This window comes from Neoarius graeffei, chromosome 6, assembly GCF_027579695.1.
Source record: "Neoarius graeffei isolate fNeoGra1 chromosome 6, fNeoGra1.pri, whole genome shotgun sequence".
In the NCBI taxonomy this organism is placed as follows: Eukaryota; Metazoa; Chordata; class Actinopteri; order Siluriformes; family Ariidae; genus Neoarius; species Neoarius graeffei.
This window is the reverse complement of record NC_083574.1, coordinates 66,953,015-66,971,240: the sequence shown is the minus strand read 5'-3', so window position 1 is coordinate 66,971,240 and position 18,226 is coordinate 66,953,015. Positions and strand designations below refer to the sequence as shown.

The following is an 18,226-nucleotide window of genomic DNA, read 5'->3' as shown; positions in this document are numbered from 1 at the left end:
TAGAGATAATGAGATGAGATGAGATGAGATTGGTAATGGGTGAGGGTATCATGATTAGGTATAAAAGGAGCATGTACCAAAGGCTCAGTCTTTGCAGGCAAGAATGGGTTATGGCTCATCTGTTCGTGCCAAAATTTGTGAGAGAATTGTTAATCAATTCAAAAAGAACATTCCTCAATCCAAGGTTAAAGAGAATTTAGGGCTTTCAAAATCTACTGGACACAACAGTGTGAAAAGATTCAGGGAATTCAGAGACATCTCAGTGCATAAAGGGCAAGGTGGAAACCACTGCTGAAACTGTGTCCTTCATGCCCTCAGGCGGAACTGTGAGAGAAACCATCATGCTAATGTGACAAATAAAACCAAATTGGCTCGGGAGTACTTTGGAAAACCATTGTCACTGAACACAGTCTGCCGCTGCATCCAGAAATGTAATCTGAAAGTGTATTATGCAAGGAGGAAGTCATTCATCAATTCTGTGCAGAAATGCTGCTGATTTCTCTGTGTCCAAACTCATCTCAGATGGGCTAAAAGACAGTGGAAATGTGTGCTATGGTCAGATGAGTCCACATTTCAGCTTTTTTTTAGGAAAATCAGATGTCAAGTTCTCCATGCCAAAGATGAACACGACCATCCAGTTTGTTATCAGAGAAAGGTGCAAAAGCCAGCATCTATAATGGTATGGGGGTGCATCATTGCCCACGGCATGAGTGAGTTGCATGTGTGTGAAAGTACCACTGATGCAGAAGTGCATATTGGGATTTTAGAGAGACATATGTTGCCATCAAGGTGACTTCTTTTCCTGGGAAGTCAATGCTTCTTTGAGCAGGGCAATGCCAGGCTTCATTCTGTACAGGCTAAAACAGCATGGCTTCATAGATACATAGTGTATGTGCTTGACTGGTCTGCTGCCAGTCCAGATCTGACTCCTAGTGAGAATGTATGGAGCATCATCAAGAGGAGAATCAGACAACAATAACCATGGACTGTTGAGCAGCTGAAGTCTTGTATCAAGCAAGAATGGACAAAAATTCCAATTGCAACAATGGGTATCCTCAGCTCCATTCGTCTTCTTTCAGCTACACCTGTGAGGGGTCACCACAACAGATCATCCTTCCCAACTTATGATTCGCATATTTAATTTGGCACTTTTTTTTACACCACATTCCTTTCCTGCCTGTGCATCCGGGCTTGGGAACAGCACTGCATATGCACTGGCTTGTGTAACCCCAGTGTCTAGGTATTTTTACCTAACCTGCATGTCTTTGAACTGTGGGAGGAAATCCACACCAACACTAGGACAGCATGTACAGTGGTGCTTGAAAGTTTGTGAACCCTTTAGAATTTTCTAGATTTCTGGATAAATATGACCTAAAACAACATCAGATTTTCACACAAGTCCTAAAAGTAGATAAAGAGAACCCAGGTAAAAAAAAATGAGACAAAAATATTATACTTGGTCATTTATTTATTGAGGAAAATGATCCAATATTACATATCTGTGAGTGGCAAAAGTATGTGAACCTTTGCTTTCAGTATCTAGTGTGACCCCCTTGTGCAGCAATAACTGCAAATAAACGTTTCTGGTTTATTTGCACGTCACAGTGTGTTTGGGATCATTGTCGTGCTGAACGACCCAGCCACGTTTCATCTTCAATGCCCTTGCTGATGGAAGGAGGTTTTCACTCAAAACATTAACCCCACTGACTCACTGACAGTGGACCATTGGTTCAGGCAGAGTGAGCAGGTATGGGAAAGTACCCACCAGCTCCTAAAACAAGCAGCTGAAAAGACCAAGTAGTTTGCTGACCACCACAGGGGGGAGACACCCCAGTACAACTCAGGGGATCAGGACTGGTTGGCCACCAAGGACCTCTAGAGCTCCCAAGGGTACACCAAGTTAACCCCCAGATACATCGACCCCCACATAGTGATCAAGACACTTAACAAGGTAACCTACAGGCTCGACCTCCCATGCCATAGCTATGTCTCCCACCTCCAGGCCATCAAAACAAGTCCCCTAGCCTTTAACATTCCCCACCACATCTCCCAAACCCCTTGAAATAGATGGCCAGCCTGCCTTCATCGTTAAGTCCATCCTCAACTCCCACAGGAGAGAAGGTAGGCTGGAGCTTTTCCTGGAGTAAGTCCGTTTCAGACTCTAATTCCAAGAATACACCATATACCACAGCCTACAGACATGGCTGCCAAAGACTACAGTTCCCAACAGCCATTACAACTCTGTCACATTCACTTTTGAACATCATATTGATCACACACATCTGGAGTCAATTTATTCAGTACACTCTCTCAGTATATAAGGATACAAGTTTCCACAATCAAGTTGCAAACTGTTGCTTTTGCACCAGTCAATACCAAGCCTTGTTGTTGTTGTAGTTTTCCTGATTACTGATCTTGTTCTTTCTTCATGTTTTGCCTTAGGCTAGACTCTCATATCCTGTTCATTGACCACCTGATATCTGTCTGAATTCTGACTACGATTCTTGATTACATTTAGATTTGTTTGCCCTAGGTTTCCACTAAAAATTTGAACCTGCAATTGTATCTGCCACCAGTATCTGCCTGACACTACTTAATCTATTCAAATTTATTCACTCAATCTGTTCATGAATTAGATTAATTATGCATTTTGAGAATGTTGAAAATATTGAAAGAATAAACCAATGAACATATATCCCCAAATTACCGAAAATGCTGCCCCAAATTACCAATGTAGCTTACAGTCAGTCTTAACAAAAGCTTAAGGCATGCTGTCAAGTTTGAGATTTATTTCTCCTCCTGAACCCTAGGTGGAGCCATTATTCCCTTAGGACTTCTGCATTTACGCCCTACTTCCTGTTTCCATATCCTGTGATTACTGTGTTCATTGTTTGCACCTGTTCCTTGTCAACCCCTATATAGAAGCACTCCTTGAACTGGTCTCCTTGCTCAGTTATCAGGTTTTGTCAGTGCATATATGCGTGCCCATCTGTCTGTCCCTCCCTTGGTAGTTTGATTCCTGAAAGTTTTTATTTGGACTGTTTAGCTGTTTATCTTTGAGGATTTTTGCATCTTCGATTTTGTTTGAACTTTGGATTTTTACATTTTTCTCTCTGGACTATTTTTCTACCTCTTTGGATTCTTTATGTTAACCTTCAGAAAAGAGGTTTTTTTCTCTCTCTCTCTGTATAGCTGTGCCTCTTGGGAGTCTCTGCAATTGAGTCTGGACTGTTCCTGTGGTCTAATGGGTAAAAAAAAAATTGAGCATGTGACACTACAACCCTAGTTCAAATCCTGCACTGGGACCTTGCCATTCCTTACAGAATAACCGAGCCAGAATGGGCCCAGCACACCCCAATACCTTTGAGACTTTGGACTTTGACTGCTTCTTTGCCATAGTGGCCAGGCAGGGAGCTATTATGGACAGATACAAACAAGTCTTGGCTGTCCAAGCAGCAGCACTCCAGACTAGGTGTTGACACAGATTCAACATGACTAAGTGTTGACTCAGATTCTATAGGATCTCTCAGGACTCCAGCAATGTCACTCTGCAGCTCTCATCAATACCGCTCTGGCCCCCTTCAGTACATCCTCTTACAGTGGTGAACCATGACTACCTCCTCCCCAAAGATATGTTTGGAACCCAGGGGATTGTTATGGTTTTCTGACTCAGTGTTCCCTTACCTTTGAGCTCCAACCTCTAAGCGATCCAAGACAGCCTACATCATGACCCTGCTCCCTGGAAAGGTACTTTCCTGGGCCGCAGCTGTTTGGGAATGGCAGGGACACTTCTGTTCAAGCTACCAGGATTTCATTGCTGAGACGTGAAGGGTTTTTGATCACCCTGTCAGTGGTCAGGTGGCCAGAGAACTCTTAGTATAGAGTGCAGCAGAGTACAGTGGTGCTTGGAAGTTTGCGAACACTTTAGAATTTTCTATATTTCTGTATAAATCTGACCTAAAACATCATATTTTCACAAGTCCTAAAAGTAGATAAAGAGAACCCAGTTAAACAAATGAGACAAACATATTACACTTGGTCACTTATTTATTGAGGAAAATGAGCCAATATTACATATCTGTGAGTGGCAAAAGTATATAAACCTTTGCTTTCACTATCTGGTGTGACCCCCTTGTGCAGCAATAACTGCAAATAAACGTCTCAGGTAACTGTTGGGGGCGGCACGGTGGTGTAGTGGTTAGCGCTGTTGCCTCACAGCAAGAAGGTCTGGGTTCGAGCCCTGTGGCCGGCGAGGGCCTTTCTGTGTGGAGTTTGCATGTTCTCCCCGTGTCTGTGTGGGTTTCCTCCGGGTGCTCCGGTTTCCCCCACAGTCCAAAGACATGCAGGTTAGGTTAACTGGTGACTCTAAATTGACCGTAGGTGTGAATGTGAATGGTTGTCTGTGTCTATGTGTCAGCCCTGTGATGACCTGGCGACTTGTCCAGGGTGTACCCCGCCTTTCGCCCGTAGTCAGCTGGGATAGGCTCCAGCTTGCCTGCGACCCTGTAGAAGGATAAAGCGGCTAGAGATGAGATGAGGTAACTGTTGATCAGTCCTGCACACCAGCTTGGAGGAATTTTAGCCCATTCCTCCATACAGAACAGCTTCAACTCTGGGATGTTGGTGGGTTTCCTCACATGAACTGCTCACTTCAGGTCCTTCCACAACATTTGGATTGGATTAAGGTCAGGACTTTGACTTGGCCATTCCAAAACATTAACTTTATTCTTCTTTAACCATTCTTTGGTAGAATGACTTGTGTGCTTAGGGTTGTTGGCTTGCTGCATGACCCAGCTTCTCTTGAGATTCAGTTCATGGACAGATGTCCTGACATTTTCCTTTAGGATTCACTGGTATAATTCAGAATTCATTGTTCCATCAATGATGGCAAGCCATCCTGGCCCAGATGCAGCAAAACAGGCCCAAACCATGATACTACCACCACCACCACCACCACGTTTCACAGATGTGATAAGGTTCTTATGCTGGAATGCAGTGTTTCTTTCTCCAAGCATAACACTTCTTATTTAAACCAAAAAATTCTATTTTGGTCTCATCTGTCCACAAAACATTTTTCCAATAGCCTTCTGGCTTGTCCATGTGATCTTTAGCAAACTGCAGATGAGCAGCAATGTTCTTTTTGGAGAGCAGTGGCGTTCTCCTTGCAACCCTGCCATGCACACCATTGTTGTTCAGCGTTCTCCTGATGGTGGACGTATGAACATTAGCCAATGTGAGAGAAGCCTTCAGTTGCTTAGAAGTTACCCTGAAGTCCTTTGTGACTTCGCCGACTATTACACGCCTTGCTCTTGGAGTGATCGTTGTTGGTCGACCACTCCTGGGGAGGGTAACAATGGTCTTGCATTTCCTCCATTTGTACAAAATCTGTCTGACTGTGGATTGGTGGAGTCCAAACTCTTTAGAGATGGTTTTGTAACCTTTTCCAGCCTGATGAGCATCAACAATGCTTTTTCTGAGGTCCTGAGAAATCTCCTTTGTTCATGCCATGATACACTTCCACATACATGTTGTGAAGATCAGACTTTGATAGATCCCTGTTCTTTAAATAAAACAGGGTGCCCACTCACACCTGCTTGTCATCCCATTGTTTGAAAACACCTGACTCTAATTTCACCTTCAAATTAACTGCTAATCCTAGAGGTTCACATACTTTTGCCACTCACAGATGTAATATTGGATCATATTCCTCAATAAATGGATGACCAAGTATAATATTTTTGTCTCATTTGTTTAGCTGGGTTCTCTTTATCTACCCTTAGGACTTGTGTGAAAATCTGATGTTGTTTTAGGTCATATTTATGCAGAAATATAGAAAATTCTAAAGGGTTCACAAACTTTCAAACACCACTGTATGCCATTGCTTTCTGCATCCTGCCTGCTGAGAGTCACTGGAACCAAGAGGCACTCATAGCTGTATTCCAGAATGCCTTGACAGATACCATCAAAGATGAACTGGCTTCCAGGGATCTAGTGCATGACCTTGAACACCCTCTTTGACCTCTCAATCCATCTGGACAACCGACTCTTTCAGAGATGATGGGAATGCTGCTTCAACCCACCCCCACCCCCCACCCCCCAAGAGCAGAGTCTGGGCTTGTACTTCAGAGATGACCCACGCAGTTGGGAGGGAAATGGGTCTCTCAGACTGAGTGAAACCATTGGATGAGAGAGAAGTGCTGCCTCTACTGCAACAGTGCAGGGAACTTCAGATCAGCATGTCCAGAGCTGGCAGGAAATGTCCCCATCTTGTCCAGAACTGGAAGGACTGTAACAGGATCCACCTTCACTCCCAAGACCTCTCCAACCGGGGTATTTTTTCCACTGTGCTTTCTTGGAGTGACCAATGATGCACCCTTAAGTCTCTGACGGATTCTGGGGCAGCAGGTAATTTCATGGCCTTGTCCCTTGCCAAGGCCTTACAAATTCTCCTAACACCTTTTGTTCCTCCATTACCTGTCACTGCTCTTGATGGAAGGCCCCTGGGAAAAGGCCACATCTACCATCTGCTAAATCTGCATAGCCACAACCACCAAGAAAAATTATTGTCTCATCTGATTCACTATCCCGAGGTTCTTGTTGTTCTTGGATTCCTTTGATACCTGGATGATATAGTTATCTTCTCCAAATCACTCTACAAACATGTTAAACATGTACAAAAAATCTTACAGTACCTTCTGAGGAGCCATCTTTATGTGAAACCTGAGAAATGTGACTTCCATACCACTAAAGTCTTTTTCATGGGGTTCACTGTCTCCAAGTGCAAGATCCAGATGGACCCTAAGAAGACAGCAGCTGTCAGATACTGGCCCACACCCTCCTCTGTTAAGGAGGTACAGCACTTTCTTGGGTTTGCCAATTTTTATCAGCAGTTTATCCACAATTTCAGTTCAGTAGCCATGCCCCTAACAGCTCTTACCAAGAAATCCAACACTAGGTTCTTCTGGACCTCAGAGGCAGGAAAGGCCTTCCTTGAGTTTAAGCAATGCTTCAATTCTGCTCCAGTCCTTGTTCTTCTCGATCCAGCCCTCTGATGCATTGTTAAGTTGAATGCTTCAGAGGTGGCAGTAGGGGGTGTACTGTCCCAACGAGTGTCAGACAACAAACTCCATCCTTATGCTGCCTTCTCCCACTGCCTTTCTCCCATGGAGAGAAACTACGATGTGGGCATAGATCTCCTGGCTATCAAGCTGGTACTATAGGAGTGGAGGCACTGGCTGGAGGGCACCCAACAACCTTTCCTTGTGTGAACGAATGATTGAAACCTAGCTTACATCCAGCAAGCCAAGAGACTTGGCTCTCGCCAGGCCAGATGGGCACTATTCTTCACCAGGTTTAATTTCACCCTTTCTTACTGCCCTGGAACAAAGAATTTCAAACCTGATACTCTCTTTAGACTTTTCCAGTCTCCCAAGCAAGTACAAGACCATGAGCTTGAAGTCCCCAGTTCCAGGATTGTGGCTCCAGTTCGACAAGGAATTGGGACTGTGGTTTGGCAAGCCCAATAAGGGAAACCTCAGCTTGGAGGTCCTTCCAACTGCCTGATCATTCCAGTCACTGTACACCCCCAGTTGTTGCAATGGGGATATTGCACCCACCTTACTGGCCATCCTGGGGCAACCTGCACCCTGGACTTTATCAAGAGGTGCATTTGGTGGCCCAGTATGGAAGCAGATGTGCAAGCCTTTGTGGCTGCCTTTACCACTTGCACCCAGGGTAAGGATCCACAACATCATCCTCAGAGACTACTTCACCCTCTACTTATCCCTCAATGACCATGGTCCCACATATCCCTGGACTTTATAACTGGCCTCCCTCCCAAACAAGGTAACACTATTATTCTCATTGTTATCAATAGATTTTCCAAGGCCACTTGTTTTTATTGCTCTACCTAAACTTCCCACTGCTTGTGAGACTTTCAGGATTTGAGGCTTTTTCTCATCCTGAACCCTAGGTGGAGCCATTATTCCCCTAGGACTTCTGTGTTTACTCCCTACTTCTGGTCTCCATTCCCCATACCCTGTGATTACTGTGTTCACTGTTTGCACCTGTTCCTTGTCATCCCCTATATGTAAGCTCTCCTTGAACTGTTCTCTTTGCTTAGTTATCAGGTTTTATCCTGGTGTGCATTATGGCCCTAGCACCTTAGTAGATTGAGTCTGTTTCCTGGAAGTTCTGAGTTAGTGTTTCACTGTTTGTCTTTTAGGATTTTTGCTCCTTCTATTTTGTTTGAACTTTGGATTTTTACATTTTTCTCTCTGTACCATTGTTCTACCTCTGTGGACTCTGTTTATGTTTACCTTCAGTAAAAAGGTTTTTATCTATGCCTGTGCCTCCTGGGAGTATCTGCAATTGGGTTTGAACTGTTCCTGTGGTCTAACAGGTGTAAAAGGACTGAGCCTGTGACAATGTGATCCCAGTTGAAATCTTGCACTAGGACCTCCCCATTCCTAACATGTTCTTCTTCTAATTTTTTTCCTTCATATGTAGATAGTCAATACCTTGAGGGTTTTTAAGATGAATCATGTGTTAAGGTATTTGAAGGTTAATAAGCCTAAACACGTTGGAGTTCAGAATATCCCAGTATAACTTAATTCGCCATACATACAGTTGTACAGTTTCTGCTAGCTCTTCTTTTTCCCCTAAATAAAAGTTCTATTCTACTATCAGAGCCTACTTTTTTGTTGTTGTTGATAATCAATAAAATATTTAATATTTAAAAAAATAAAATCAACTTAATTTACAGCTCTTAAATGTCACAAAAATACTGACATGGGTGGGCAGAATTTGAACAAAATTTCCAGTGAAATTTATTTATGGTTGGTTCACTGTAAAAACAAAAATGTACTTTTCATGTGTCTGCTTTATTGCAGTACTAAGGGGTCAAAATTGCTCTAGCGAAAACACTGATGTTAGCACCTCTGTATAAAGTAATGCTGGATGATTTATGTAAGGCTAGTTGCACAACTTGAAGTGGCAAATGTCTTTATGTATCTAGTAGCCTGTTTGTTTGGGTCCCCTAGTGTTGTCTACAGTCAGTCTGTTGTGCAAAAATGGCAAAATTAGCTTCCAAATACAAAGCAGGTAATTTTTTTTAAAGGATGGATAAATTATAATCATTTCAACCAAACTCTTTCATATAAAGGCAAAGCGACATTAAACTACTAATATCTTCTCAAATGTTTTGACATGACCATGGCAGTGGGGGCATGATCAAGCATCAGCTGTGGGCAGCGAGAAGTCAGGTAGGTAACAAGTGATGAGTTTCACCTGTGTGTGACTACTGGCAAGCTATTAATGTGTGTCTCTTGTGTTCTTGCAGAGAGAAGCCAGTAACTAGAGAGAGCTGAGAAATCCAGAGAGCAAAATTAAAGACCCTGAAAAGTAGACTAATACAAAGCACACCTTTAGCTGTCATGTCATTTCCTCATTCCTTGAGCTGCCAATTGTTACAATGACATCCATAATTTTCCCAACATTCCTTTTATAAATGGTTTATTCAATTCTTATGAATGTTATATAAAGGTCCTATGTTGGTACCATTCAGATTGTGTTGCTCCTAAGGTTGAGAATACTGTTCCAGATAACTTGGGGAATGAGAACTCAAAAGTGATTATTAAAGCCAGATTAAAAACGTACTTGTTTGAGGTGGCCTGTTGGCTTCTCTGTTAGATTTTGGTCTGTCTGTACTGAAGGAGGTCAAATTGACAAAGCATGAGCTCGGAATGTAGACCTCTGCCACGTATGAGATTCTGCCTCACAGATCAATCTGGGAGCAAACAGTCACTGACACAGACACAGCTGCTCAGGGATGTTTCTCAGTTTATTGTAGGACTAACATTGAGTATATGTATTCACATTCAAGAATGTCTTGTAGCTAGGTGATTGAATGATGATTTAATTGACAAAATTAAGTTATCCAAGTATAATGTAAATAGGTGATGAAGCATTACATCACTGGTTTAGACTACTGTACACTACTGTATGGAAAAAAAAGAGACCTTATATACCATTACATCACCCACCAGGATCATAGTCTTCTGAAAAGAAGAGAAACATTCCTGGTCAACATAACCTTCATTAAGCAGGGAGCAGAATGTGTGTGAAATCTCAAGGATGTAACTTAACCAAAACAAGTAGCAATCAGGACCACCTGTACCAGTTTTAAGAACAAGTGGCAATCAAACCAGCCTGTATCAGTTCAAGCATGCCAAACAAATATCTATCAATATGTGTTGGGACCGTTCATGATTTGTAGCAGTTCCCACAGATGTGTAGTTAATTTATCAGTAACTTACATTGTCTGTTTAATGTGTTTTAGCAAAAGTACCCTTTTCCCCCAGAAATTCTAAAAATAAAAGTCCGTGTTTGCACTCAAAAATGTCGCTTTTTTATGCTTTAATACATTTTAATAATTAGAATAAGAATATAGCTTATTAAAGCAATGTTTTCTTTTTATTAAATCAAGTGTATAGAAGCTGCATAGTGTGTATTTTCTTCTTGTGGGAAAACTAAATATACAAAAATTGTTCTATTTTAATTCTACAGTATTTCATTTAAAAAAAAAAAGACACTGACTAAAACAATACTTACTTTTACAAAATCAGAGAAATTTAAGTAGCAGCTCATGAAATAACTAAAATTGTTCAGTTTCTTCAATTTTAATTCATATCTCTGAGCCAAAATTAGTTTTAAACATTTCTCATTTGTGCTTACCAGTGGACATCAATGTCATTATAGAAGGGCTGCTCTGAATTACAGAGTGGCTTGGGCCATAGTATTGCATGTTTTTCATGTGTATATTTTTCATGTTTTTGTACATTTTCATTAAAAGGTTAAATAATGTGGGAATTTGTTGCTACTGATCCTGTCATGTTTTTGGGTGGCTGCTCAAGAGAACTGCTGATGTGCTGAAACCTGTATTCTTACTGCTCACACTTACAATTACCCTTCATTATTGATGAGAGCCATAAACAGCGATTTGGCTTTTGAAATTTGTCAAAAAAAATTTACATAGTTTGTGTTTTTAGGTTAGTATTATTAAATTGGAGATGTATTCTGGAATGCAAAGCCATAATGGACAAAAATGTTGTAGAAAAGGAGAAGGAATAAACTCACCTCAGGAATTGTCAACAAGTTGTCCTTTTGAAGTGCTTCTGGGCCAACTTCCTTATCCTCTTCTATACCGTCATGATGTGTCTTAGAAGCTTGGGCAATATCTTTAGTATAATTTGTAGTAAACCCATGAATGTGATTATCCAAATTCAAATTCTGCATCTCAGTCTTAATATGTAAAGAGGGTGATTCCTGGAAAAAGTGTTTATTTACATAAAGGGTTCCAATTTGGTTTTGCTGATCTATTTCCACAGGTACAAGCTGATTTGGCATGGTACCACAGTCACCTGATAATGTGCCATGTCTTTGTGGCTGTGCTTGTGGGAGATGGCAATGTGCATCTGTATTAACAGCCAAGATTTCATTTTCAGCATTTATGTCACTGACTTTCTTAGAGGAGTCTGTGGTCTCAGGTGATTTTTTACTCTTACCAAAGAATATGTCCTTTAGGGAATGAAACACTGAGCTGAGTGCAGACTTGTGCTGGTACTCTGGTTCTTTGCATACTGGTGTCTTTGCTTCAGAGGCAGTTGCAGCTATGTGTTTAGGCTCAAGCTGTCGAACATTTTCTTGTTTCTTTTCCCATGACCTTTCTTGTTCTCCTTCCCAGCAACTTCCCCACTCCTGATGCCTTCCTTCAGCATTCATCTTTTCCCCCTCTGTGGCCACAGCCATCTCCATTTCCCTTTCTTGAATGGTGCTTACTTTAGTGCTTGTGAGCTCCTGTGACTGAAGTGTAGTTTTTTGATGTTCTTCACCAAGTTTTAATTGCAAGGACTCAACCAAGCTCTTTGCCAGGCTCATTCTCTCATGTGAATCCTTATCTACACCTTGGATAGACTGAGTGGTAAAAGCCTCATCAAATCCATTTGAGATTGTGATATTTCTACTTACTTTCTCTTTGGTGGATGGGGTGGTGCTACCAATTTCTGCCTTCTCAGAACCATAGATAAGCTGTTGATTATGATTCTTTTGACTTATATCTGAGCCCATATGCTGACTGTCATTTTCTTGACTTCCATCAGATCTCATTGGATATCTGTGGACTTTCACTGAAAGCTGATTCAGCTCCTCATTAAGAGCTTCTGGCTTTTCCTTAATTATTTCCCCCTCTTTTTCTTCATTGTTTTCTCCAACCTGGACAGTTGATGAGTTGGGTACTTGACCATCAGTCCACCTAACATTGTTCTGACTGCTGCTCAGTTGTTCCTGTCGAATGTTCTCCTTCTCTTGGCAGTAACTGTGTTCTAATTCTCTTCGTTTTAGCTCAGCCTTCTGCTTGAGCTTGGCAAAGAACCTCTGGTGGATTTTGTATTCACTCATGGTGCCCACCTCTAATACCCCAGAACAAGAGACAATACCTTTGCTGTTCCTGGCTGATGCCTGATAGATGGCTGCATCGTCCACTGTACAACTAAAAAGAAAGTGACAATCACCATATAATCACTATTCATTAATGATATACCAAGATTTGCAATTATGTCACACCTGTAAATAAAATCCAGGTAAATTAATACTAAGTGTTAAGGTCAAACAATGCAAATGTTTTTGATTATTAATTTTTCAAATAAGAAAGGTTATATAAGTATTGCCATCTACTAGAAAACTGTGAAAGTCAGTTCTGCTCAACATACTTGTAGATATGGAGTGTATGGATTTTGCCATTACGAAAAATTTCATATTTGGGAAGACCACAATATCTGTCTAATTCCATGTCATCTTTATACCAAGTCAGCTCCGGAACTGGGTAACCTATGAATAGGAAGACAATCCAAGAAATTGTTTCATGAACACTTAAATATAAGAGACAAATGCTGTTTTTCCCCAATATGAATCTATATTGAACAACAGAAAGTGTAGTCAATATTTCAAACAATTAAAATCCTATACAAACAAAACTAATGAGAAGGAAACTTCGTGTTTGTTTGTTTGCTTGCTTGCTTGCTTGCTTGCTTTTTTGTTTGTTTTTAATACCACATCTGTTATTTTTGCAGCATAAAATGTAATGGTCAGAGGTGGGTAATCAGTTGTTTTTTTAAGATAGCTCTCCTTATCCTTCAGTTCATTATCCACAAATACAGTAAATAGAGAATTGCAACAAAATTGAAAGCATACTCAAACTAATGATTATTTAACTTCTGAATGATGAGGAAACACTACTACTACTACTACTACTACTACAGTGTATCACAAACGGTGATACACTGTAAATATTCATTGCCATTAGAGTTGCAGATGTACAGTACAATGAATTTCTTTTCTTCACATACAGTGCTTCCAGAAAATATTCATCCTTTGTGATTATTTCTCTTTTGCAACATCAACTTTAAGTATATTAGCATGGGATTTATTTTTCTGCTCCTTTTGAAGTGATTCTCTGCAGAAATAATAAAGTAAATATTTCGATGCCCTCAGAATTATAAAAATGAATAAATGAATGAAAATTGCTTAATAATTGATAAGTATTCAATCCCTTTTTTAAAAACACCATACATATACTAGCATTTAGTTTTCTTGAGGGCTCACACCAGATATGTCAAAAAACATACACTTGTGTCCAATTGTATCTTTGCACAATGAATATTACTGAGGAGATTAGTCCTGCTGTCATGAGGACTAAGAAACTGCCCACAAAAGTTCGGGATAAAGCTTTTAAGAGAAAAAAAAAGCTAGAGAAGGTTATAAAAAGATCAGTAAAGTTCTCAACCTTCTTAGGAGCATTGTGAAATCCATTAGAACAAAACATGTATGGCAAAGCCTAAATATGGCAAAAAAAACAGACACGAGCATAATCAGGCTGTCCTGTCAAATTGAGCACAAAGGTAATTCAAAACTATAATTGCAACAAAAGGACAATGCACTAATATTGCCTGTGAGGGATGAATACTTATCAGTTAAGCAGTGTTTAGATTTTTTTTTATTTATTCTGAGAATATTAAAAAAATTAAATTTTAAATCTGTAGACAGTTACTTCAAAAGAAGCAGAAAAATCACATTCTAATATGTTTAAATTTGATGTTGCAATACAGAAAAACAAGAAATAAATACTAGTGAATGAATACTTTCTGGTGTCACTGTATCCTAGCTTAGAGAGAAGTTATAGTCAGTGCACAGGATCAATTGTGGTATGATTTGAACCTTTTGATTAGCAGTCCAGAACCTTAACTTTTGAAATACCACTGCCCAACCAGCAGTCATTTTTATGCTTGGATAGAAGAATAACCTCTCACCTACAGTGGTTTATAGTTACAGTTCTTCAGCTTTTGATCACTCACTTATACATTTGAAAGTTTTGTTAGAGAGGATGACTGCAAAAGCTTACATGCAAATACAAATTTACTAAACAGTGGTCCATATTTTCATATTAAATGTTCCAAATACAAGATGTATTCTCCATATTTACATACCTAAAGAATGATTTTATTTGCATTTCATATTTGCTGATTAAAAGTTACAATTTCAAAACCTTCTCTAAATATTTGCAGTTCAATATTTGAGTTTTTGTCATTAATCTATGCATACACACATCTGGTAGTACAACAGCAATGAAGGCCTACCTGTGACCACACAGGTGAATTTCACATTGCAGGTTTCGGATACTGCCTTGGATTTGATGGTAGTCTCAAAACATGGCTGAGTCTCTTCTGTCAGCTGAGACATGACAGTACAAAATGTACTCCTGAACATGGAAAGCCATATAAATTGACCTTTACCTCACAAGGTATCTGTGATGTCAATGTACAGGTATTTTTTAAACCACTCAGTATTGGTGTTACAACCAATCATGACAAGATATATTTTAAAATGGGGGGTCGGGGTGGGATTTGGGGATAATTGATTTTATATTGCCATGGTTTGGGGTAGACTGCATAGTGATTTCAGTAAACTGAAGTTATATTATAAAATACCTTCACAGCATGTAAACAGTGAGAAACATTGGTGGAACTAAAAGCTTTGTATCACAACCATAAGTACAATACCTCAAAAGTTCAAATTAAATTGTCTCAAGCTCAAGTTAAATTGTCTGATTTTTGTTTTAGGAAATACAAAGGTAGGTGTGTTGGAGTAGTTAAATTTTGTTAGATGCCATTAGTACAAAAATATTTTTTTAAGTATGGTTTACCTCATTGGTTTGTAGTTTGAATACCTGTGAATTGAGTAGTTATTTAGTAAATGGTAGACAAAACAACTTTTAAAACATGGATATCTCCATGAGTCATTAATCTAAATTTAATTGTAGTTACTTACGCAATCTTTCTATAGCTATATTTGATATATTAATTTGCAATGTCAGCAGTCTGTATTTGTTTTAAACAATTGCCAGTGATATCCTCAGAGACACATATAAATCCTTTTCAGCATTGTATCAGTATTGATACACTATATCAACACTATATCTATCAATTGATAGATAGATAGATAGATAGATAGATAGATAGATAGATAGATAGATAGATAGATAGATAGATAGATAGTGATACAATGCTGAAAAGGATTTAATAATATATATATTACCTAATACATATATACACACACACACACACACACACACACGTGTGTGTGTGTGTGTGTGTGTGTGTGTGTGTGTGTGTGTGTCACCATAGTAGCAGCAGTACCATATCATGTAACATATTTATTATTCCTTTTTAGTATTAAAATAATGACTAAAATTAAGCAGGGCAATAACTAAAGATCAACATAGTTTCATTTCAAGATATTTATTTATGATTTACTGTGTATAGGGGAAAATCTAATTAGAAACTGCATAATAACTGGTACAAGTAGGTTACTGTAATTATTATACATAGCTGTACATACAGGTGATCAGTGATAACTAACTGATCAGATAATAAATCTGATGATAGTATAGTATTTGGCTCCTAAACATCAACTAATCCAGTACATATTCTGACACACTGGATAAGGCAAAGGCTCTCCTACCTGTTTTCGGGCCGGACACTGGAGAGGTAGTTGCGGCTATCTAAACGCGGTGAAAGGACATCATCCCCATTTTGACTGCCATATCTGCCATTGCCTGAATATGAATGGGTCATTGGCTTCCGAGATGTCATTGTCCAGAAAATACTCTCGCTTATAAAATCCAGATGAAAATGGTGTCTTGCTGTAGAATAGCTCTGTTGCTTTGGAATAAAACAGTCTCTGCTACCCAAACTCCTCGTAAAAAACTCCACTCTACTGAGTCTGGAACTGCTGACAGGAAAAGAATGATTTCAATATAATGTACTGAATTTCAGACTTGCAAATCTTCAAATATTATAACGTTGATAAAATGAACATCGGATTAGTAAGACAGTTACACTAGTTATGCAACAATCTAGACAAATTTAATCAGAGTATTTGGAAAACTTGTAAATAGAACTGGTTAGTTGTGAAGTTACTTTTAAGATAGTGGGTCGTTATAGATGTTTGAACAGATAAATGTCCATTCTAACTATACACTGCTTTACAAAAATACATTATAACATTTATAAATACTCACCATTTGTGTGTTTTTCTCGTCGTTTAGAGACTGCTTTCCCTGAACCAAAGCTCTGCAATTGTCAATCATGGGTGAGCATGTGGTGCCAGAAGGGCCCTATTTATAGCAGGCCTACAAATAGGTACAAGAGCACATCATATTTTCCGAATCTAGGCACTGTTCCAAAGCCACTTGCTAGGACACTCCATGGAAGAGTTATAATCAGTGTCATACCCAGCCATTGATCACTGGCAAAATGATACAGCTTAATAACCTTTTCCTGTGACTGAGGCAAATATCATTCAGATGACCAGAGAGATGAACCAGTTTAGATAGTTGTGAATTCTAGGTGAATACATAGGTGACCGTTTATACAGGCATGGTGGAGCGGGTCTGTTTCACCAGGGGACTGGACTGTGACCTGTCCAAAATCAGCATTCAACTTTAATTAGGGCAGCACCTTTCAGATGATGCTGCCACTCACTACCCTCAGCTCCCTTCTAGCATCAACATACTTGGCCACTGTTGGAGTCCTGTTGCTTCATTTTCCAAACATAAAATGGCTCTGGTTACAGACTCCCTCAGAAACATACTTTTGCCATGTACATCATGCAAGACTCACTCACTCCCTCACGCACGCACACACTCTCTCTCTCTCTCTCTCTCTCTCTCACACACACACACACACACACACACACACACAAAGAAAAAGAAAATGTGCGTGAGAGTGAAAATAGTATTTTAACATTCCTTTATTTATTTTCTGTACCTTTAAAGTTTGCATCTTTAAAAACATTATTTGAAATAATATAATCAAAAATTAGTACAAGATCTTATAACATCAGCAAAAATTAGTTCAGAATAGTTGTACAAAACACTCCTCTATAATCCTTTTTAAAACCTGCATTTTAAAGTTCTGCACAGAGCTAGAAATCTTTACATCCAACAATATGCTTGCTTTTAAAAGATTTTTAAAAATATAGCAGACATCATAATCTTGCCCTGCTTCAATTATTTTCCTTCTCTTATTGTAAACTACCATTTTGGCTTGCCCTAAAACAAAGTGCTTTGGCTGAGTAGCGGTGCAGATCGCTCATGTGTGTACCAAATTTCATGAGTTTTCGAACATTTAAAAGGTGTCAAATCTGTATTTTAGAACTAGGGGGTGCTATGGAGTTAATGAAGCCCACCTAAACTGATTTACCATATCAACTCAAATTATATCAGAGAACAAATGTATGTGCAAAGTTTTATGAGATTTTAGCCATCCTAAGTCTCACAAAACAGCACAGGAAAATTTCAAAATCACACATTCCATCCAGCATGGCTGACTTCCTGTTGGGCAGAGTCAATTACAACCAAGTGATCTTTGTCCTGTATCACGAGTATGGATAACACTAAATCTTGTGCCGATCCGAGCAACTTCATCTCAACCATAGCTTGTTCTGCCCATGTCCAAATGGTGGTGCTATACCAGAGTGTGTCTTTGGGTGTGTGGATATCTTCAGAACCATGATATCCTATAACCTGTGAAGTTTCAGCCTTATCAGGCAATGCATGGTGAATTAGGACTCACTTCCTGTTTGCGTGGCGTAACTTATAAATTTATTGGTT

General features: G+C 39.5%; 1 protein-coding gene across 5 annotated transcripts in view; it reads right to left on the bottom strand.

Annotated features, from left to right (window-relative positions):
• alpk3a (alpha-kinase 3a) overlaps positions 1–16,697 on the bottom strand; it is a 247,404-nt gene extending 230,707 nt beyond the window's left edge. For 2 of the 5 annotated variants that reach the window (XM_060924006.1, XM_060924004.1), the window contains exons 1-5: positions 16,634–16,697; positions 16,075–16,341; positions 14,691–14,812; positions 12,768–12,885; positions 11,137–12,547 (exon numbers count right to left, since the gene is read on the bottom strand). In XM_060924006.1, the coding sequence (XP_060779989.1) occupies positions 11,137–12,547; positions 12,768–12,885; positions 14,691–14,812; positions 16,075–16,205 (1,782 nt within the window). In that variant the 5' untranslated portion in view covers positions 16,206–16,341; positions 16,634–16,697. Of the gene's footprint in view, positions 1–11,136; positions 12,548–12,767; positions 12,886–14,690; positions 14,813–16,074; positions 16,345–16,633 lie in introns of those variants that run through there. The other 3 variants (XM_060924005.1, XM_060924007.1, XM_060924008.1) reach the window with 3 other exon arrangements.
• Positions 16,698–18,226: the final 1,529 nt, after the last annotated feature.